This window comes from Syngnathus acus, chromosome 19 (assembly GCF_901709675.1).
Source record: "Syngnathus acus chromosome 19, fSynAcu1.2, whole genome shotgun sequence".
NCBI classification, from domain to species: Eukaryota; Metazoa; Chordata; class Actinopteri; order Syngnathiformes; family Syngnathidae; genus Syngnathus; species Syngnathus acus.
Genome location: NC_051103.1, coordinates 6,848,623 through 6,870,586, shown reverse-complemented (window position 1 = coordinate 6,870,586; position 21,964 = coordinate 6,848,623). Strand labels below are relative to the sequence as shown.

Below are 21,964 nucleotides of genomic sequence, written 5' to 3'. Positions count from 1 at the left end.
CTGCAAATTGCGAATGAAACACCGTTTAAATAACTGTCACCCCTTTTGTGATTAGTTTATTCCAACTGACGATCGGAGTCGCCATTTACTGACGTAACTACGGCGAGTCGGAGGGACTGAAATAAAATGGCTTCCGTGTATACAAGTTTCCTCTAAAGTGTCGCAAAACGTGGCGTCAAAAGTATGCAAAGGATGAGATAACTATAAAGGTGAATTGTGTTTGAGTAATGCAAGCCCTTTGCGTTCACTGAATGCTTTATTCCATATGACAGCGAGCCATTGTGGCTGTGACGTATGGGAATCCCCGCCACGCCCACTCGTTGACAACCGTGGTCGACGAGCACGCTCGCCCCTTGTTTGCAGCATGGCTTCGACAGCTAAGAAGAGAGCGGTAGGGCTCGGGGAGAACCCCCAGGAAAGCGACAGCTCGGACGAGAGTCCGGGGGAAGGGGACGATTCCTCCGGGGAGGAGAGCGAAACGTCGGTAGAGGAGATTTACGAGGTGGGCATGACATTTTAGAGCCGATTGAATCAATGCTCGGCCCCGCTAGGTTGCTAACGCTAACACAGCCGTATGACAACAATGTGTGACTTTAGCCTCGTCGTTGTGCTTAGAATCTTTTTTTAGTGTTTGTGCACTTTGCAGGCGCATTAAAATAAGCAGATTTGTTTGCTCTTCAGGAGGTGACTGTAGACTTTGAAGCGCACGCCGTTTCGCACAACGACTTCAACGGCATCAAGAAGCTCTTGCAACAGGTTGGTTGTATTCGTTAACATTTTTCTATTAATTATTAAAGTGTGCGTGCGTTTTGACCCCTCCGGTGATTTGTTCTGCTCCAAGCTGTTTCTGAAGGCCCACGTCAACACGTCAGAGATGACGGACATCATTATCCAGCAAAATCACGTCGGAAGTGTAATCAAGGTGAGTCGCTGCTATTTTTCAATTTTATTTTGTGAAATGTTAGTATTTTATACATGTTATTTTTTATTTGAACTATAACTGCCAATTCTTATTTGTGTATTTCGAGAATATTTGATTTTATTGACAGTCTTTAAATGTAACGCTATTTATACATTTTGCAACAATTTATTTGACAAATATTTGTATTTTTCTAAATGTTTTGTCAATTTCATTTCCAAGCAAGCAGAGGTGCCCGAAGATAGCGACGATGACGACCCAGATGAAGTGTTTGGCTTCATCACCATGCTCAACCTCACCGAAAAGGTAAGACCGTTGGCCGCTATTTCCCGACAGTTTGCGACGTGCATTGTTGTCGCTGCAGGGCGTGCAGTGCGTGGAGCAGGTTAAAGAGTTGATCCTGGACCAGTGCGAGAAGAGCATGGGCCGTGGCGCCGCCGAGCAGCTGGAGCAGATACTTGACGACACCGCCAAGCCTGTCGGCCTCCTGCTGAGCGAGCGCTTTGTCAACGTGCCACCACAGATCGCCCTGCCGCTGCACAAGCAGCTACAGTGAGTTGATGCACCCTGTGTATGGATTAGTCACTGCTGGGTGGGTATCAAAAAATTTGTTCTGGTTTTTGGAGAAAGGCATTTTAAAAAAAATCCCTTTTAGTCAGATATTTTCCTTTATAGGGGAAGAAAAAAATGGTTAGAATTTTTTTTTTCCAGAATCAAGCGTCCTAATGACCTTATTTTGACAGGAAGGAGATCTCTGAAGCTGAGCATACAAATAAGCCCATCGAGAAGTACCACTACTGCCTGATGATCAGCAAGACATGCAAGAGCGTTGCCACCGAAGGTCCCGCCCCCAAAGACGAATACATGTTCATCAACGCCGAGGAGGAGTTCTTCTATGAGGTATTCAAAACAGTGCTACATTGATACATTACATTGATAGTTGTTGTTTTTTTTGCCAAAATTGTTACATGCCTGGCAATTATACTGCTATGCTAGTGAGAAACATCTGCTAACTGAGATCAAACTTTCTTCTTGCAGCACGCCGTCTCAGAGTTCCACTTCTCGATTCAGGACGAAGCCGATACGTGCCTGAGCGGCCGTTGGTCCTTCGATGACGTTCCCATGAAACCATTCCGCACTGTCATGGTAATCCCAGTAGAGCGAATCCCCATCATCATGGACAAACTGAAAGAATATCTGACCGTGTGACGACTGGTCACATCATAGAATAAATGGCGGGAGGAATTCCCAGAGAAAAATGGACAGTATTATTATTATTATTGAGATTTCATGCGGTTGCCCACTGTGATTGACTGCATTTAAGTGGGAGATAAAACTTTCGTCAGTATTCTGAAATAGTTTATTATATAGTACATGACAAGCAAAGTTATTGGGCTTTATATAGAAATTTTACAGTGTTTTAGATTCAATAGGTTTTCTATCCAGTGCTACACAAAAGAATTATGATTATAAAATGTTCTGATGACGATTCCGTCTTTAATTGAATTTCTTAAATCATGCTATGCAGTTATAAAATCCTGTTTTGCAAAGATATTTTTTTTCTGAGTAAAAATGCCTTCCACGAGCTTCTATTCTTCAAAACTCTTCACTCCGCCCTTCTACCAACAATTGCGCTTCACTGGATGACACAGCGATCAGTCGACTGCACGTTGCTGCTGCTGCTGCTGCTGTCGTCAGTAAGGTTGCTGGCTTTGTGTTTGTCGTTCTCGCGAGTAGCGCGTGGCTCTAACATGTGCTGCAGGATGTCTTTGCTCTCGCTGTGGGGCAGGTTGTAGAAGTAGTAGAGCGGAGCCGTTTGAGTGAAGCTACAACAGAGAAAGAAAACTTCAAACTAAGCGTGTGACGGGAAGTGTCCGATTCCTCAAAACTTACACTTGTGGTGAAATCTCTGTGACGATCCTCATGCAGTTGTTTTGTGCCAGCGTGTACTCGTGGAACAGCACCCACTCGGGCAGCCCCAGCTTATTGAGGTACGGCCCGTAACCAGATCGCGGGTGCACCTGGGCCACGTGCTTGTGCGCGAGGATCAGGTAATTCCCCGAGCCGTCCACATCTCGAGCGACCTTAAGGAGGCCAGAAGATTTGAAAATGGAGCGTTCAGGAGGTAATGTGGAATTTGGCCGACGTACCTGCATGAAGAAGCCAGCGAGCAGGGCTCGCTTCAAGTTGGCTGCGTTTTCCCTGCTGCCGAATGCCGGTTCTGAGACGGGCAGCTCGATCCGGTTTAGCGTGTTGGTCAGCTCCGCCCTGATGCTCTCTGCCGTCCGGAGAGCCGAATAGTCCAGGAAGTTGTCTCGGCACCATTCTTCTACACGGATATCTGCGGGTAAAACTGAAAATCTTGTAATAAAACCAAACCAAGTGGCTCCGGGAATTACACCGACATGCCATCTTACACGGATCCTTCTGGCTTCTCTTGAAGGTATTGAAGACATTAATGAGGGAGAAGTGGTCGCCTTTGTGGTGCCGGAATTTCCTGTGGCATTGTGAGGCCTCGTGGCTTATTCCGGGCGGAGGTTCCAGGAAGCAGTTGGGAGCTGAAAACAAAAGCATCCAATCCAAGGTACAGCAATCAAGTGTATATTTTTCTGGCTGGTACCTGAAAGCATGGCCGCTACGGTCAGCATCTCACTGACGCAGTCGAACTCGCAGGACGCCAACAAAGCTTTGGCCAGCTGAGGCTCCAGGGGGATTTCAGACATGATGATGCCAATCTCCGAGAGGTTGCCGTCGTCGTCCAGAGCCGCGAGGTAGTCCAACTCCTCCAGGGCCTGCATGAGACTCTCGGGATCTGTGCCGAGGGAGGACAAAAACACGTCCATTGGTAATCAAAATAGAAGTAGTTTGAGAAAGTTCCTGTGCTGTTCTGTATCCATAATGATTGACACGCAGATTGACCAATCACAGTTCAGGAAGTCAAGAAAGGTTGCGTAATCAATAATGAGTTGACCCCCTTTTGGCCCTACTGTCAAACAATGGCGGGCAGCCGGCGAGTGTCCGCTCGGGTCAGTCACGCCTGGACGGGTCCAAACAGACTGAGCACAAAATGTGGGAACCAGACCTCCTCCCTCCGGGTCTTGGTAGCAGACAATTAGCAAGCGTTTTCCCGCCGAGCTCACCGGGTCGGTCGATGAACTCGCACTGGGCCAAACCGCCGATTTCCATCCTCTTCAGGAAGAGGACGGTGGCCGTGATGTTGGACTCCAGGATCTGGGGGGATCTCTGTGTAGGAAGTTGGTTGTCCTCCGCGTATAAACAGAAACATTTACCTGTGACAGAAAAAGCTGAAATCAGGACAGTTCCAAATTTCCAAGTATTTGACACCAACCAAAAATAGCTGTGCAATTGCCAACTAACTGCTAACTAACTGCTGCTCTTCAACAGTCACAAGAAGCCATTTTGTTTAATATCAAACAGATATGCAACGACTGTACCTGCTGGTCCACACAACCTTCTGCGTAGTTCTGCCTGGCAACGACTGATGGACTGGAGCACCTCGGAGTTGGCCCTTATTCTCGGATTGTACACCTGGAAAAATGAAGAACATCAACTCAGAAATAGTGAGAAACTATTTTTGTGATGAAGGTTGATAATCAGATGTTACCATTTTTTTCTGGACTCCGCAGTCGACGACAAAGTTGACAGAGTCCATGGCCCACCACGCATCCTCTGCGTGACGAGTGGCGAGGAAAACTCTCCTGGTTATTCCGCCTGGTCCTCGCTCATCTGGAGGAGGCCCGAGTCCTCCCCGGCCGGGACCCAGGACCGTGGGCAACATTTGACCGAGGTGTGCTCCAAGTCGGCTCCCTTCTTTCTGCAGGATGCCATGGGCGCAGTTCACCTCCTGTGGAAGGAGTCAGACCTTAGACTACTTTTTGGATGGATTGGTTTCAACAAAAACGCACCTCCTCCGATGCCAAGAACACCACGACGTCACCATCCTCCCTGGTGCGGTGGATCTCCAGAACCAGCCTCAGAGCAGAATAGAAGTAGTCTTTTCCGCCCCTACTCCACACCACCTTAAGCTGACCCGACAAAGGTGACTCCAAGCTGAGGGTCGGGGCTCTGCGGAAGTGATTGCGGAGGCTGTCCGTCAGCGGCGGTGCGGCGAGGACCACCACCCGCAGTTCGGGCCTTTGCGCCACGATGTCCTTCAGGAGGCCCAGCAGGAGGTCAGTGCTCACCGTCCTCTGGTGGGCCTGGTCAATGACAATCACGGCGTAATGCTCCAGGAAAGGGTCGGACATCATCTCTCTGAGCAAGATGTCATCGGTGCAGTACCTGAGAACACAGATTTTCTCAAAGGTTCTACTTAAATAGCATGTACCTGTTTTTGCAATAACACCAAAGATGGATAAAAGAGGTGCCGACCTGAGAACAGTGTCGGAGCAGCAGCACGTCTCCCGGCCCATTTGGTAGCCCACTTCGTGGCCCACGGCTACGTCCATTTCGTCGGCCACGCGTAAGGCCAAGTCCACAACCCGCTGCTCCACGTGCTGCGTGCACACCACGGTGCCGTAGCGGTAGCCGGCCGACAGGCACAACTCCGCGCACCACTGAGGGATCTGCAGAATTAAGACAAAAATCAACATTTCCAACTGGTTGCAATCACTAACAATGTCAAAGGAACATTATTGTGTCTTTGAAAAGGCAATTTATTTGATGGAGCTCTTGTGTTGGATCACCAACTGTTAAGATAACCTTATGTGTGGGCTCTTATTTTGGTGATGCTATTGGTCTACCTAATATTGTGCCCTCACCTGCGTGCTCCTGCCGGCGTCGGCGTGCGCGCACACGAGCACAATTTGGGCGTGAACGAGCGCGTCTTCCAACCTTCGCCGCAGCGTCCACACAGGCAGCGTCCTCCTCTCCGCTAGCAGCTTGTAGTACCGCGACGAGAAAGGTAAACCGTCGAAGCGATTCAGCTCCAGCTCATCCCCAAAACAAAAGGAACCCAAAACGCATGCACCCTCGGACTCGCATGCACTTTGGTGCTTGCTTTTGGCGTCGTCACTCATGTCGCGTTGCAAGTTGGTGCTCCGGCGTCCCGACTGCACTTGTTGCCCAACACTGCCCCGTCTGACCGCAAGAGCCCCACCCGCAGCCCGCTTCGCCGTCCCACGTGTTCTCGGACTGGTCAAGCTTGCACCGTTCAAGACCAAAATCTACATGCAAATAAAGCAATTATTGTGGAGCAAATTCAGTTAATATAAAAGTCAAATATTTAATATTTTGAAATCAGAGGCAATTAAATGTGATGTTAAATATTGTTTTTTTGTCACATGAATTCGATACGATTGCACCAAAAATGACTAGACACAAAGAAAAGGACACTTTGGACAGTCTTTACTGCACATGGAATGTATCAAACATTTGGCTTGGAAAAACATGTGTTCACCTGGAACACACACGTGCGCGCGTGCATGCACACTGATATATATATATTTTGAAAAAGCAAAAAGTAGTAAAAAATAGTGCATGGACACAGCCTCAATTGTATCAAAAGTTCAGTCCCATTTTAGACATTGATGTTTTTTTTTTGTCATTCGTTTGATGTTTCACTAAAAAAACAAAATTTAAAAAACAATTTTGACTGTCAACACACACCAAATGACTAAAATGGAAAAAGTCAAGGTTGCTCACAGGTAAGCGCTCATAACAATCACCTTTTTCTTAAACATAAATGAGAGAAGACAAGACAACAAACATGGCTGTAACTCTTGGCTCTTAATATAAAACAACAAAAAAAGTGTCAGGCACAGTGCACTGCGTGGCAACAAATAAATAGGGATCAGACAGATAAATAGTTCATTTGCGTGTACCTGAACTTTTAGCACCAAGGTGTGCCAGGGCCGCCATTTTGAAGGCGGTCCTAAGTGCAAACAAATTCACCGCCGCCGCTGTGACATCATCATCTGCTGTACTTGACGTTGGCCACCACGCGAGGCTTGGGTAGCGTGGCGGGCTGCTTGGCCACACTTCTGACAAAAACACAAATAGAAGGAACTAATATTTGTTAATTGCCTATAGATGCCCCAAGATGACAGGTGCCAAAGCACTTGTTTTCTATTCAAGCTGCCATCGCCCAGGGGCCCTGTGATATTATAAAATAGACTATTTCATGCAGTGATCCATTGTTGTGTTTAAATGTATGAAGTGGAATATGTTTTTGGTGAACACACTTTGCCGGGTGTGGGCGCCTGGGTCTGGGTCCAAGTGCAGGGTGAGAGGTCCGGGGGTCTGCAGGTAGGGGCTTCTGAGGTGGGCCAGGCCGTTCTGCTTCCTGACGCAAGGGGAAAACAAACAAAAGGATGACATCAAATTTAATAACATAAACTTGATAGAAGAAAACGTGTGCTAATTGTTCTTATTATTATTATATAATTCTAAATGTTATATTTCTAATTCATTAAGGAACAAATGAATCAATTAATTAAATCTTGAAATAATTTCAAAGTAGTTTTATTTTTATTATTATTTGTGTACGTGAGGATAAGTGGTTCGTATAATGGATAATGGATGTGTTTAAATGTTTATTTAAACTCAGATGAATAGTTCATTTATTTTGGGTGGAAAAGAGAAGAAAGTATGAAATAAACTATAAATTACAATTACATCTTAAATATAAATATACAAAATATAAATTTGATGATCGAAGAAAATGTGTGGTTCGTAAATCCTGGACAATGTATGACGTGTGGTACTGAAAAAAAAAGTGGCACTTAAAACGCTCCCTCCATAGACTTAATGATAAAGATCGCCCTCCTGTGGAATCGTCCTGGTATTGCACTCCAGTCAACAAGTCTATGGAGGAATTGTTTTTAATATTAATAATGATAATGATGATAATGACAATGACAATAATAGTTATTATTGTAATTATTATAATTTCATATATATTTTATATATAAATATATATATATATATATATGTTTATTATATGATTCCTAATAATTTATTTTGGGTGGAAAAGAGAAGAAAGTATGAAATAAACTATAAATTACAATTACATCTTAAATATAAATATATAAAATATAAATTTGATGATCGAAGAAAATGTGTGCTTCGTAAATCCTGGACAATGTATGACGTGTGGTACTGAAAAAAAAAGTGGCACTTAAAACGCTCCCTCCATAGACTTAATGATAAAGATCGCCCTCCTGTGGAACCGTCCTGGTATTGCACTCCAGTCAACAAGTCTATGGAGGAATTGTTTTTAATATTAATAATGATAATGATGATAATGACAATGACAATAATAATAGTTATTATTGTAATTATTATAATTTTATATATATTTTATATATATATATATATATTTATTATATGATTCTTGCTGTATGCACACTGGCTCGGTTTTGCCCCTCATATTTAATGGGTCTGTTATTTATTCATCGCTCATTTTATTTTATTTTATTTATTATTTGTTATTTATGGTTTGGGCATTCTTGTTTTTGTTTTGTGTCGCCTACTTGTATGTCTCGTCACCGTGGGATGGTGGAAACGGAATTTCGGTTTCTTTGTGTGTCTTGACATATGAAGGGATTGACAATAAAGCTGACTTTGACTTTGACTTTGACTTTGATTCCTAATAATTTATTTTGGGTGGAAAAGAGAAGAAAGTATGAAATAAACTATAAATTACAATTACATCTTAAATATAAATATATAAAATATCAATTTGATGATCGAAGAAAATGTGGGCTTCGTAAATCCTGGACAATGTATGACGTGTGGTACTGAAAAAAAAAGTGGCACTTAAAACGCTCCCTCCATAGACTTAATGATAAAGATCGCCCTCCTGTGGAATCGTCCTGGTATTGCACTCTAGTCAACAAGTCTATGGAGGAATTGTTTTTAATATTAATAATGATAATGATGATAATGACAATGACAATAATAATAATTATTGTAATTATTATAATTTTATATATATTTTATATATAAATAAATAAATATATATATATATATATATATATATGTTTATTATATGATTCCTAATAATTTATTTTGGGTGGAAAAGAGAAGAAAGTATGAAATAAACTATAAATTACAATTACATCTTAAATTTAAATATACAAAATATAAATTTGATGATCGAAGAAAATGTGTGCTTCGTAAATCCTGGACAATGTATGACGTGTGGTACTGAAAAAAAAAGTGGCACTTAAAACGCTCCCTCCATAGACTTAATGATAAAGATCGCCCTCCTGTGGAATCGTCCTGGTATTGCACTCCAGTCAACAAGTCTATGGAGGAATTGTTTTTAATATTAATAATGATAATGATGATAATGACAATGACAATAATAATAGTTATTATTGTAATTATTATAATTTTATATATATTTTATATATAAATATATATATATATGTTTATTATATGATTCCTAATAATAATAATGATAATGATGATAATGACAATGACAATAATAATAGTTATTATAATTATTGTAATTATAATTGTATGTATATATATATATATATATATATAATATAATATATATTATTATTATTTAAAACGATCCCTCCATAGACTTGTTGACTACAGAGTGCAATACCTGGACGATTCCACAGGAGGGCGATCTTTATCATTAAGTCTATGGAGGGAGTGTTTTAAGTGCCACTTTTTTTTTTCAGTACTACACGTCATACATTGTCCAGGATTTACGAAGCACACATTTTCTTCGATCATCAAATTTATATTTTATATATTTATATCTAAAATGTAATTGTAATCTATACTTTGTTTTATACTTTATTCTCTTTTCCACCTAAAATAAATTAATAGTAAACATTTAAACACATACATTATCCATTATATGAACCACTTATCCTCACGTACAAAATAATAATAAATAATAAAACTACTTTGAAATTAATTTACGATTTAATGAACGAATTAGTTTCTTCATTAATGACTGTAAATTATAAATATAACCTTAAATACTGTAATTCTTATTTTTGGATGCTCACCGTCTTGCAGACGTTGAGGCCGGCAAACGCCCCAGCCGTGCTTCTCGCCACCGCCACGTGAACGTGAGGATGAAGATGAGGAGCGGGCGGTGGCGGCGCCGGGCCCAAGGATACGCTCAGCGTGAACGGCTGGTACTGGGGCAAGCGGTGCAGGCTGTGCGACGGGTACGGCGGCGGTGGCGGGAGCTGTGGCCCCCCCCTGTGAGGGGGCTATGGTGAAGATGGAGAATTGTCAACAACTCATGGCAAAAACAGTGTTGGTATTAAGTTTGGGACAGACTGGGACCGGTCATCATCATGTGAGGTGACCCACAGCAAAAGAGGCCGAACCAAGCCAAAATATGAGCTCTTAGTGTTTGGACCAGATGTTGGAAGAGTACTTATGAGCTCATGTGGCCACCCCCCACCCTCCTCCCACGACCACCGGAGGAAGAGGAGGATGACCTCACCTGCACCGCACTCCACTTCAAACATCCTCGGGAAAACCTCCATGATGAGAACCACATGACACAAACTCGACTAATACGCAGCAGCTGGATGTGTGTGTGTGTGTGTGTGTGTGTGTGTGGGGGGTATATCGGGGTGGGGGTGAGGCATGTCCCGCCATGTGATGACATCATCACCACCAAACGGGGATGCAGTGTACCTTGAAGATGGTGGCGCTGTGGGGCAGAGGCGGCGCCGGTCGAGATGGGGACGGCGCACCCGTCGGCTGATCCCGCTTGGGAGTGAATGCCGCACCCGTTGAGGCCTTTACAGATCTAAAGAAAATACATCAGGGGATCAACTACAAGAGGACACGCAATTGACTTTCCAAAATATACCTGAGCTTGTCAGTTGGGTCCTTCTTGGTGCTGGAGAGCACCCACCGAAGACTTTTCCGCTTGATGCACACCACCACTGCAGCGCCCACCAAGGAGAGCAGCACCGCCAGGACACCCACCGTCACACGGATGCCATCTGTCACCCCAAATAAGCCCCGGATCAGACTTGGAGTGAGCAAAATGAGATAAGCGTGACCTTTGAGTTTACCCGCCAGTCGGACGGGACCGCTGTCCACGCTGCCGCCGAAACCGGACGTGTCGCAGAAAGGTGGTGCGCGGTGCGCCTCGCAGTGACAGTTCTTCTTGTTGTTGCACACCTGACAAAAAAAGGATGAGGCTTATTCCCAAAATCTGATGATGAATGGATGTAGGGGTGACGCCATTGTGCACTCACCCCTCGCCCGTTGCACTTGGCGGCACACTCGTGCACACCGAAAACGCTGACGTTCTGGCACCGGCGGTTTAAGCACATCTGAAGAAGAACACTGAGGTGATCCCTCCAAACAACCAAATGGACCGTCAAGGTTTTCTCACCATTCCGCCACCACACTTGGTCCCCGTCAGCACCAGGCCCGGGTCTGGCATGTCGTCGCCCAAGTAGACGTGTGTGCCGCGGCACAGGATCCGGCCGCCATCCTGCAAAGGGATGTTGGTTTCTATGGAGACGGCGTTGGTGCCAATGACGGGGCGGTTGGCGCCCCCTTGGCACTGGACTTTACCACATTGGGCGTCCCTGTGAAAACGGACGCAGGATTAGGGACACCTGCAGAAGCCATTGAGATGGAGTCGGACACTTTAGAGCGCCTCGTTGTTGCGGTGCGAAAAAGTGTAAGCATAAGAACGATGCTTTACCGTGCATCACATTTGGCAAAGGATCCTTTAGCGTCTTTGCCACAGTTGCCGTAGGGATCGCCCGCCGAGTTGACTCTCTCAAAGCAGATGCCGGGCGCGGCCTTGGCACCTACAACGGCGAAAAGTCATTGCCGGCCGAGCGGGGGTGCGCTCTTCCCCCTCTCCCCTTCTGCCCTTACCTCGCCCCCACAGCGTCACACACTGCTGCTCGTGCGTCTGGCACACGCCGTTGTAGCAGTAGCCGTCGGCGCCGCTGCAAGCGTGGCCGTCGTGTAGGTAAACGTTGGCGGGGCAGTGGGGGCCGACGCCCGTGCAGAACTCGGGCAGGTCGCACGAGTTGCCCGACTCGCGGCACGGCGTTCCCGCCGGCTTCAGCTGCGAAAGACGAGCATGTGAGCATTTGGCGGCGGAGGTGGGCGGAGCGCCGTACCTGGCAGTCGTGGCAACACTGGCCGTGGGCGCACACGGCGTGGCCCTTCAGGGTGCACGTGGTGGCGTTGCAGCACGGATTCAGGCATTCCTGCCCACACAACATATTGCCGCTTTGTATTGTATATCCACTTTCCATTGTGCTGCAAAATATCAAATATTTCCACAGAATTGGAAACCTCGGGTTCGCCGCAGTCGCACTCCTCGCCTTCCTCCACGTAGCCGTTGCCGCACTTCTGCCCGCCGTAGAGCACCTTGACCTCGGGCATGTTGAAGAGACACATGCCCACCCCCTTGTCCAAGCTGGCCACCAGATCCTTCTTGCTGCAGCTGCTGAACACGGTAGGAAACGGATACCTGTGCACAGGTGCAAAAGTCTACACACCCCTGTCTTTTTCTAACACTGTACAATACAATTGAAGTCTTTTAGAGAAGGTAAGTCCAAATAGATGACTTGCTCACATTCTTTGTCATACGACTAAATATGAAATGCATGCATGATGGAGTGTTTTTAATTTTGTTTCTGGATGAGATAGCGCGTCCACGCCTGTTTCATAGTTTTGTATTGACCTCCTCCTCAAATGACATCTGTGCGATGCTATCAACAGATAAAGAAGTAAACACAAAAGGCGGCCCCCGCATATTCCGACTGAGATGAGGCACACCCAAAAGTTCAAACCGAGCGTCGCATTCGATCACCCTTTAAATATTCCGACAGAAAAGCTAAAACGTAGTCAGATGATCATAAAGCATCCATGTTAATTAGAGGCCAGGAAAAAAAAATCTGTGACTATGCGGGGGTTCTCTGTTGTGCAGCAGATGAGCAAAACTGAAACGATGACAATAGCCCGCGTGCGTTAATCCTCGCGGCCTTTTCAAAACATCCAAACGCGAGGGGGGTGCAAATGTCGCCAACAAAAGATAGAAGAGTTGCGCCTTTGAATACACTAGTGCCTTAATCCCGGATTTAAAAAGCACACACTGCCACGTGAAGCAATAAGGATTATTTGCGCCGCAAATAAACGTCACGTCTTATTTGGACCTGATTAATATTCCTATGTTTAGCACGTCGTCGTATTCCAAAGCTGACGTGCAAATAACAACGCCGGATATTCAAAAAGAGGCCAACTTGGGAGAAAAAGTGCAGAAGGAGACGCTTTGCAAGGCTTCTTAAGTATTTATCAGTCGCCACGGAGAGATTTTTTTTCCGACATTAAACTTGCATGTGTGTCAAAGAATAGCGACTGGCTGAGAATAAAGCGAGAGTGGCCGGCCCGGGAACAAGACACAACTTTTTTTGTTTAATCTACCAAGACTGACAAAAAGATGTATTCATATTTTATTCCCAAAAAGTTCATCTTGAAGGGTTCGCTTGACTCCAAAACACCAGTTTGTGAGCAAAAAGCAGAGAAAATGAGCTTTAAAAACGGCATTAGAAATGGCCGCTCACCCGGTGGAAGGAGTCATGATGCAACCGCCGCGCTCCGCCGTTACCCGGCAACCGCAGCCCCGCTCGGGCGTGTCGTGGTTCATGCCGAAGTTGTGGCCCAGCTCGTGGGCCAGCGTGACGGCCGCACCTAGGGGGTTGTCGGAATGATCCTGAAAGGGAGGCGGAGCTTCAGATGGGCTAGCAGAAATGAGCACGCGTTTGGGTATCTTCAACCAGATGTATTGTACGGTTCTCCAGGTGAGCCTAATAAATGTGTGTCATCAATTTGTGCCATCTGGGATGTGGAGAAACATCTGGATGTGAATTAAAAACCAAGCTAATGACAGGTTACGGTTTACATCGGAAACATGACGTACCATGACGATACCTCCGGACTGCTCGGCCGTGCACATGCTCATGATGGGCGCCATGCCGATGGTGGTGCCTTGGAAGTACACCCCGCTGAGGAAGGAGAACATCATTATTTGAGGTTGGAGTCATTCCATTTCGAAAGTTGAATCGGACCTGATGAGCTGGGCGTTGTCGTGGGCTTTGCGAGGCAGCAGCTTGACTTTCCTCCAGTCCAGGAACTCATGCAGGGTGGTGAAGGGGTCCTGCGTGACGGGACACTTGTCCATGTCGCTCCAGACCTCCAGCCCCACCAGGGCCACGCGGATGTTCAAGGCCCTGTAGAACTGATCCAGAAGCGCTTAGTCACGAATCATCTGAATCTGCGCCGATCGGATGCTCACCTTGTCCACGTAATTGGCAATCTCGGCCAGACGCTGCTTGACTTTCTCCACGTCCTTGCCTTGCTTCTGAAACTGAGGCCGAGCGTCGGGGATGGAAAGGAAATTGGCGACGGCGCGCTTACCTCCCGGTTGTCGGCCACGATGATCAGCTCCACGTACTTGGTGGTGCTCTGGATGTGCCGCTTGTGCTGCAATAGGGCAAATTGTTATTTTGCTAGGTGATAACACATCGGTGTGACCTGCTTCTGATTGGCCGAGCATTGCGGACCTCTTCCAACCTTCGCTTCTTATCAAAAGCCTTCCTGCTTTCTCCACGGCTGGCAACCCCGCGGCCGCGACGTGTCGAACTTCCGAACTCGAATCCCACAGCTGTTGTTCCAATAACATCGGAAAACAACATATTGCCTTCCCTCAAGTCCCATCGGAATGGGCCTTCTTCCATTTTCATAAGATTAAGGTCTTTTTTGACAACTTTTTACCGCAGGGACTGTTTGCGCCTCAGAGCGTTAATGCCCCGATAAAACGGAAATAACAGCAAAGACGTCCGTGTAGCATCACCTTTCATGAGCAATTCAGGATGAGTGTTCTCTTGCCAACCCCCCCCCCCCCCCCTCGTCTTCCAGGACGCCCCTTATCTCAGCTGCCTCAAGCAGCCTCAGCGCAGCTTATCAAAGAAGTCCCACAGCTTATCAAAAACACCCGTGTGGACACATTGCTCTCGGGCAAAACCACTTGTCTTTTTATCCGTCCATTGTGTTTGCGTGTTATGCTTCGTAGAAACTTTTCATATTGTACAAAGCTTGCAAGTTGCAAATTAAAATGTATTGAGTCCTCCTTGGCAGTAGTTGGCGCTATAGAGCAGCTTTGTTGTGTTTTGCATATACTTGTGAATACATGCGACCTTAATTGACCTCTTGAAGTCAGTCAGGACAAAAGTCAGATTTTTGGATTCCCAAAGGGAAATAATCACATTTGTAACGCCTGCGCTTAATCATCGTCGAGCAATTAATGGAATATGTCGTAACAATAAAGGGAGAATTGTGCAAGAGCGTTTTGAAGCGCCACATGTTTGGCGTCTGTCCCGACAAACATGCACGCATCCAAGGGAATGATTTACAAGAGATGGAAATCACGTTTGGGGGGGGGGAAAGTCCCTGACGTGCGTGATGCGTAGATCGGAATGGTAAGCGTTTCCTGCCTGTGGCCATTGATCACGCCCAGCGTGGAGTCCCAATCTCTAAAAGAGGTCGGGTGAGGTGGGCGAGCTAAAAGCAGATGCGTGCGCCGTCGTTTAGCACCGTTCCCGCAGCTTTTTTCGTCTGCCGGCGCGCCGTAACACTAATGGTCGCCATTAGACCCACCGGAAGGGCCGGTTGAATAATTCAGCGGCGCTGGGATAGAAATATAAAAAGACAATCTCACGAATAATTTGCGGTATCTACCATGCAGATTTTCGTCGGGGTCAAATTCAGGCGAGGCGAAATTGTAAAAGGCCATTTTTTAAAAAATGAGCCACTGCAGCAAAGTGGAGACTGCGGAGTGTAACATTTAGGAAATCCTCACCCTGGTGCTGAAGGATTTGAACGGGTCGCCGTCCGGCAGGGCGACCGGTTCCGACCCGTTGGACAGATGCCCGCAGGTGCCGGTAGTAAGGTGGAGGTGTTGCGTTGAGTAGATCCAGTGAGTGCCGTGGGTGCCGTGGGCTGCTGGTTCCACCATGTACGATCTGCCGTCCACTGATATCAAGCCCCTGCGTACAATTTGTGTCACTCGCACTAATAATAACACTCTGCTTATCCCGAAAGAACGGCGGACTCACTTGAGTGTGGAGTTGCAGGTGCTCAGGCTGACGTCCGAGTCCGGATGGCGCTCCACCTCGCCGTGGTAGTAGCAGTGAGCCTTAATCAAGTAGAACACTTTTTGAAAGCCAGGCTTCAAACTCAAAATTCAAGCCCGAGAGTGATGTGCAGTGACGTCTGGATTTGAAATGAAAAGCCGGGCATGCGTGTTTTAACGAGAACAAGACCAAGCGGTGAATATTTCATCTCTTTTGACTTTTCAGGCACACTTAGTCGGCAATTTGACACTTCCATTTTACCTAATGCTTTTTTATGCATAGATCCATTATAAATGAGTTAAGTCTCCCCCCAAAAAACTGCCAGTCGCTTCTCTAACCTCATCGGACTCATCAAATATTAATGTTGTTCAAATAAAAACAGTCTTTCTAGATAAACACTATAATGATGAATAATTATATAATATAATATATTATATATTATAAATATATGTATTTTTAATTAATTTGTAATTAAACAAATAATAAAAATAATAAAATAAAAGTTAAAATAAAAATCTATAATAATAAATACATTTATAATAAATACAACTTCATTCTCGTAAGATTCCAGCTTTTCTTTTCGGTGTGGCTGGAATCGTCACTGATGTTCTAAATAAAACAGGATCCAAAAGTTCCATACCAGCGAGTTGTGCGACCCTGTGACTGCGGTGCCGTCACGTAGGTAATGAGTTTCTTTGTAGTCGCTTGCAAACAGACCCCTAGAATAAAAACCAAAGACAACAAATGATTAGCGATGACCTTGAGGGGCACCCGCAAAAAAAATCAATCGCGCTGTGGGGCCCGCAAGGAAGATCTCTTAAGATGCCTTTTAAGAGGCGCCGCCGCTTCAAGGATACGTAAATTGAAAAAAAAAGCATTTCACCATCAATAAAGTGACCCCGAGGTGAGTCAGAGATGCATTTACACTTTCATAATCTTGACAACGCTGCAAATCATCACAATAAATGGAACCGGCGGGCCCCGTTTTTCATTGTTTTTGGAGACGCATTTGGGCATCCATTCGCCCATGTGATGCTAGACACAATAGCACCAAAAGGAACAAACAAATAAAACACATTGGGCCATAAAACACATTGTCAGCAGATTGAAGAGTTCAAATTACTCGAGACGCTTTTGATCTATTCGATGGGGGGAAAACAACAGCAGGGGAAAGCCAAAACAAGTTCGCCGCACAACAACTAAAACGAAGGGGGGGAGACTAACAAAAGTTTTGCAACGGGAGTGAGGACAGACTGAACACGTCCAGGAATTAGTCAGGTCCCTCCTTGGCAATTTGTCATCCGCTTTGATAAGCAGACGAGACAAAATGGCGTGGCACGTCGTAATCCCTCAGCGCTGCCGACTGTTAATTGACCTTTTTTGCGCACCGACACCTCGGCAGCCATTACTCTTGTTCCGAACTCCATCGTTTCTTTGGCCACGGCGCGTCTCATTTGTTCCAGACGGCGCAAAGCCCGGCGACTTCTTGACTACATTTTCCGAGGTAATTGTGACAAATGTGAGGGGCATCAAGTGCATAAAAGTTTCGGTGCGGATCAAATGGAAATATGCGGAGCGGATGAAATCATTTAAAGAGTTATGTGACCCGTAAAAGCTCATCTTGGAAGGCCAATTAGCACAATAAAAGCCGTCAGAGAGATTCACGAGGCAATGTGCTTTTAATAATATCCCGGCTTCACTTGTGGAAAAAAGTTGTGAACGGTTTCACATAGAAGGAAAAAAAAACTGGGCTGGGACTGAATAATTTTTCCAGAAGCGCGGGAAGCGATCCAGTCCCGCTGGCTGCGATGTGTCTGACATTAGTGCCAAGTGGAGCAGACAATTCCCAGCGATTACTCGGATCCCAACACTTCATTCCCAACACTGCCTAGACAGGTTCATCTCTTTTTGCACTCCCAAAGTCAGCAGAAGCCACGTCTGCTCGAAAACTGTGACTCACGTGAATAATTATTTGAAAGCTAATCATTTGAAATGTTTGAGACAACTCGTCACGGCAGCTCCATTTATTACGACGGCCTCGTTATTATTCTTAACACCCGCCTGGCGTGGAGATGCGGCGAGACGCTCGGACGCGATAGCCATTAGCATCGGAGGCTACGCAATCATCGCAGTGACACTCGGCCTTGAGATTGATGCGACCGAGTTCAGGCGTGCCCCTGGAAATCAATTAAGTGTCATCTCTGTGCAGCGTCTGGAGGACAGATGAGTCGAGGTATCCCAATTACAGGCCTGGCGGTGATGAATACCTCCCCCTCAACAAAAGGATTAAATAATTGCAATCGGGAGGGGGAGGCGATGACACCCCGAGATGATTTAGCGAGATATTCACACACACACACACACACACACACGCAGGCAGGCAGGTCTGCGCATTCTTGAGTTTCTCAATTGGCTGCTTATGCGCACACAACGAAGTCCATTCACCTCGTTTAATTGCAAAAGCAGGCCAAGCGTTCGGGGCAACGACTCTGACCTTGCAGAGCGAGCTGACTTACCGGACTGTGCCGAGTCATCAAGTTTGACTGTTGAACTTTGGCTACGTCTAGCAAAATGTCATGTTGCCGTTTGTTCCGCGAGGCCCGGCGTGAACCTGCTGCGCTGACTTTATTATGAGCTCGTCTGGTACGCCGGCGGCTCGGCTCTGCGCCGTTGATAAAGTCCAGATGTCCAAACACAGACAACATCGGCAGTTGGGGGGGGTTGAATGAAAGCAGAGGACTTGTTTTCTTGCCGCTTTGTTTCCGAGTAAAGGCTGGAGGGTGTAACTTACTGGTTTTTGCGCAGCGTCAAACGCAGTTGTCGACCTTCCGCCTCGATCCGCAGCTTTAGCGACGTCGGGTGATTCTGCCGAGCGACGCCGGTACGATTAGTCGGAGGCGGCCATTTTAGGATGCGGCGTGCCTCACCTGAGATTGCAGCAGGTGCATCGCTTTCCACTCTTGTCCGACCAGCTGAAGCGGTACCGTAGTCTCGTAGCGCTGCTGCTCGGCACCGGGTCCGCCTTGACCGGCCCGACTCCCTGTAAAGAAAAAAAGCCAGTTTGGTTTCCACGAGATAGAAACCAAGATGGGGGAACGGACAGAAGGATGTTTTGCAGCATCGTCCAGGATGCCTTTCAGGGATTAGTTTTGTTCCTAACAGGATTTTCGCTCTCTCTTTGGATATGTGCATAGTGACGGCTGGTAGGCTTAAATTCATCGAATGTTTTACGCAAACAGTCAGCGTGTTTCTCAGAAGGCAGACATTGTCTGACTGAAGGGAAAAGAGAAGTCCGCGGTGGTAATCAGCTCCCTCGCTGTTTGAAAAAGTTCCAAACAGCAGCGGGGGTCCGTCGGCGGCCAACATGCCAAATTGAACGTTTGCTCGCCCGTCGTCTTCCAAGTATAACATTCTGTCGAAACCCGGAGGGGGGGAGGGCGTTTCCGCGACAGCCGGCGAGCCTTTTGACGTGTAACTTGGCTCGGCTCTCTAGACGCGGGATTTATCCTCAGCTGACGAGTTGGAGAGAAGAACGGAACAAGCAATCTTCTTCCAACTTTGGGAGATGATTCAAGTTTTTTTTTTAAAAATCTCATTACCAAGAATCACGTTCATTTGAATGAGATCTGAGCCGAAACGTAGAAGGTAAATCGAGTCTAGGGTCTTACGGCCTGCTGTCATTTTTTTTTTTTTTTATTTCTCTCCGTACTTAATAAACCGCCCTGGCTCGGCAAGGTCGACATGCACGGCGCAATTTGCTCTCCCCGTTTTCCCGTCTCCCATGACTCACACTGCTTAATTGCTGAGTCTGCTTTTTATCCAGCATTAATAACTCCCCAGCTGAGCTTTGTTCAGCGGGAGAAAAAAAAGAAAAACACCTCCCGCTCTCTGTGGAGTTCATCATGCTGCCCCCCCACCTCGGCCATCATTAGAGGTGGCGAAGGTTGGTGTCTGTCAACACAAAGGAGGATTTCGACAAGTCTTCAAAGTTTCCTGAGTGGCAAAAACACTTAGTGTGTTCATTTGTTCTCCTGCCGCATAAAAAAATAAACACAGGAGGAACTCTAGGTTTTATTTACACGCTCAATATAACAAGCGGGCAAATAGAGTCGGGCTCGCCGCATGATAAGCTTCTTTTATTGTACACAAAGACACCTTGTTCCGGTTTATATTAGCAAAATAAATCAGTGCTAGTTGGTGGACCGAGATTTTAGTGGTGTGAACGTTTGGTCATCACACACTGGTTGCTTGTGCCAGGTCACCAAGTTGGCGTAGCTAATTAGCGGTTTGGCTCATCTAAAACAGTCACATTGAATTAGCAATCGCTGAAAGCAAAACATTCTTCATATTCGTTTTAGAGAAATCAATCCAAATGCGATTTTGTGTTGTCTTGTTTTCGCCCTGCAACAATGGAAGCTTGTGTGCCATAATTAATTGCGGTGGAAAATAATCGGGGACGGGCGGAGGCAATTGGAGTTGATTGTTTTTGCCCGCGAAGGACGTTTATGAAAGAGGATCATCCATCAAGCTACTCTTTCAATTAGCATCATTTGTTAGCGCCGTGACATGCTTGTCAATCACAGCCAAGCACTCTCAATTCAGCTTGCCTGATTTTCAAACCTGAACTTCAGAACTGTGAGCCCATGTTGCCAAAGTTGCGTCTGAGAAATTTTCCTGGATTGCACAAAACCTCCTCGTTCATCATTCTGGGGTTGGCCTTCTTTCTTTCTGTTGTCTCAACTCACCATTGAGCCAGTTTCAACTCATCACTATTCCCTGATTTGTTCCATATGCGCTTTATTCCCTCCTTGAGGTTCGCCTCCCTCCATCAAACGCATTCCTACTTTTCAAAGACATTTTCTTTTCAAGAATCGGACAGATTCTCCAGATCCTCAAACGTGACATTGGCGTGTGTCCTTGTACGCCTTTTTTTTTTTAATGTCTGTAATTAGGGCCACTTTGTTGATGTGCCCGTCGTATCCCATTTCAGGCTCCACGCGGGGGGGCCGCCGCCTCATCAAGTGCGCATTGAGGGAGTCAAGCGAGCGCCACATGCATCGGATAAGCAAATGCATGGTGTCATTTCATGGTTGAGTTTTATGTGAGCTGGTCACTCGTCTGTTAGGCAGTTAGTCAAACCACGAGTAACAAAATGTCGATTATTTTACTATTACTCTTTTATTAGTTCTTCATTCTGAACATTTTTTCCTTGCTGCTTTCTGATAATTAGCCACAATATTAAAATGAGTTACTCTCGAACTTTGAGTTCTTATTAATATTCTATAGGTTACATAAAAGATGCCATTTAATGTTTCTATTGTGTTCCATAGTACAATACCGAGAATTTATTTCCATTTCCATGCACTGTCCTCATAGACTAAAATGTACACGCGACTATCGGACATTCTTTGCATGGTTAACGCGTGCGCGCGCATTCCATCTGGCCGTGCGTCTTACCTCCCGTCGGCTGATGCGCGCTCACGCACGCACACGCCAGAAGTGCCGTCCAAAGCCCTAAGTTTCCGCCGGCCATGCCGCTGCCCGCGCGCGGATCAGTGCGGCCGAAGCGTCACCTTCATCCTCAGCATCCTCATCACCACCATCAGCATCATCAGTAGCATCACCGCGTCAAATGACGTCGCGAAACGTATCCAAGTTGGAAGGGAAATCCCGTGCACGGCGAGTCGTTTGTAGGGGAGTCCGTGCGAAAAAAAAAAAGGTGCGAGTGGAAGGAAGTGAAGACGGAAATTTTGACAGAAGGAAAAGGAAAGGAAAGAGAAAAAGACGCTGCAGCCGCTCAAGTGTTTTGTGAGTGACTGACCATTTGCGTGACGCGTGGTCCTAAAGCCCGCCCACTCCCCTTGGCAAAGCTCCTTCAAGCAGAGGTGTTGCCCTACACAAGGAGGATCTTAAAAAAAAGGGGCCA

At 46.1% G+C, this 21,964-nt stretch overlaps 3 protein-coding genes across 6 annotated transcripts; 1 reads left to right on the top strand and 2 right to left on the bottom strand.

Annotated features, from left to right (window-relative positions):
- Window positions 1-290: 290 nt before the first annotated feature.
- LOC119138686 (BRCA2 and CDKN1A interacting protein) lies at window positions 291-2,408 on the top strand. The gene is made up of 7 exons (XM_037278995.1): window positions 291-502; window positions 682-756; window positions 842-922; window positions 1,142-1,225; window positions 1,284-1,471; window positions 1,663-1,819; window positions 1,958-2,408. The coding sequence occupies exons 1-7, from the start codon at window positions 365-367 to the stop codon at window positions 2,126-2,128; spliced, it is 894 nt and encodes a 297-aa protein (XP_037134890.1). The 5' UTR covers window positions 291-364; the 3' UTR covers window positions 2,129-2,408.
- LOC119138555 (putative pre-mRNA-splicing factor ATP-dependent RNA helicase DHX32) lies at window positions 2,262-6,011 on the bottom strand. Of its 4 annotated transcripts, XM_037278753.1 has the most exons (11): window positions 5,701-6,011; window positions 5,312-5,505; window positions 4,846-5,221; window positions 4,545-4,784; window positions 4,375-4,468; window positions 4,060-4,209; window positions 3,540-3,731; window positions 3,337-3,477; window positions 3,070-3,260; window positions 2,813-3,003; window positions 2,262-2,745 (listed from the first exon to the last, which is right to left on the bottom strand). In XM_037278753.1, exons 1-11 carry the CDS (start codon window positions 5,956-5,958, stop codon window positions 2,556-2,558), a joined length of 2,217 nt encoding a protein of 738 aa, XP_037134648.1. In that variant the 5' UTR covers window positions 5,959-6,011; the 3' UTR covers window positions 2,262-2,555. The 4 variants fall into 4 exon arrangements, with proteins under 4 accessions (XP_037134648.1, XP_037134646.1, XP_037134647.1 ...); XM_037278751.1 differs by having other exon boundaries at window positions 4,846-5,505; XM_037278752.1 differs by having other exon boundaries at window positions 2,813-3,260.
- A 260-nt stretch (window positions 6,012-6,271) lies between these two features.
- Window positions 6,272-21,862, bottom strand: LOC119138543 (disintegrin and metalloproteinase domain-containing protein 12-like). Its single transcript, XM_037278720.1, has 23 exons — window positions 21,496-21,862; window positions 18,966-19,078; window positions 18,830-18,903; window positions 16,679-16,757; window positions 16,021-16,100; window positions 15,765-15,951; window positions 14,324-14,389; window positions 14,202-14,273; window positions 13,975-14,144; window positions 13,827-13,911; window positions 13,471-13,619; window positions 12,200-12,377; window positions 12,022-12,111; window positions 11,771-11,966; window positions 11,592-11,700; window positions 11,274-11,472; window positions 11,134-11,211; window positions 10,948-11,056; window positions 10,740-10,875; window positions 10,562-10,676; window positions 9,916-10,125; window positions 7,123-7,223; window positions 6,272-6,921 (listed from the first exon to the last, which is right to left on the bottom strand). The coding sequence occupies exons 1-23, from the start codon at window positions 21,569-21,571 to the stop codon at window positions 6,852-6,854; spliced, it is 2,742 nt and encodes a 913-aa protein (XP_037134615.1). The 5' UTR covers window positions 21,572-21,862; the 3' UTR covers window positions 6,272-6,851.
- Window positions 21,863-21,964: the final 102 nt, after the last annotated feature.

What these genes read in the sequence shown, in the direction of transcription:
- LOC119138686 (XM_037278995.1), top strand. Translation starts at nt 365, where the DNA reads ATGGCTTCGACAGCTAAGAAGAGAGCGGTAGGGCTCGGGGAGAACCCC. An exon ending in CGGTAGAGGAGATTTACGAG is followed by an intron (nt 503 to 681) that starts GTGGGCATGACA and finishes TTTGCTCTTCAG; the next exon opens with GAGGTGACTGTAGACTTTGA. An exon ending in CCGCTGCACAAGCAGCTACA is followed by an intron (nt 1,472 to 1,662) that starts GTGAGTTGATGC and finishes TTATTTTGACAG; the next exon opens with GAAGGAGATCTCTGAAGCTG.
- LOC119138555 (XM_037278750.1), bottom strand. Translation starts at nt 5,958, where the DNA reads ATGAGTGACGACGCCAAAAGCAAGCACCAAAGTGCATGCGAGTCCGAG. An exon ending in TGTTCTTGGCATCGGAGGAG is followed by an intron (nt 4,785 to 4,845) that starts GTGCGTTTTTGT and finishes CTCCTTCCACAG; the next exon opens with GAGGTGAACTGCGCCCATGG. An exon ending in CGTAGCGGCCATGCTTTCAG is followed by an intron (nt 3,478 to 3,539) that starts GTACCAGCCAGA and finishes TTTTGTTTTCAG; the next exon opens with CTCCCAACTGCTTCCTGGAA.
- LOC119138543 (XM_037278720.1), bottom strand. Translation starts at nt 21,571, where the DNA reads ATGGCCGGCGGAAACTTAGGGCTTTGGACGGCACTTCTGGCGTGTGCG. An exon ending in ACCTGCAACTCCACACTCAA is followed by an intron (nt 15,952 to 16,020) that starts GTGAGTCCGCCG and finishes AATTGTACGCAG; the next exon opens with GGGCTTGATATCAGTGGACG. An exon ending in GACAACGCCCAGCTCATCAG is followed by an intron (nt 13,912 to 13,974) that starts GTCCGATTCAAC and finishes CTCCTTCCTCAG; the next exon opens with CGGGGTGTACTTCCAAGGCA.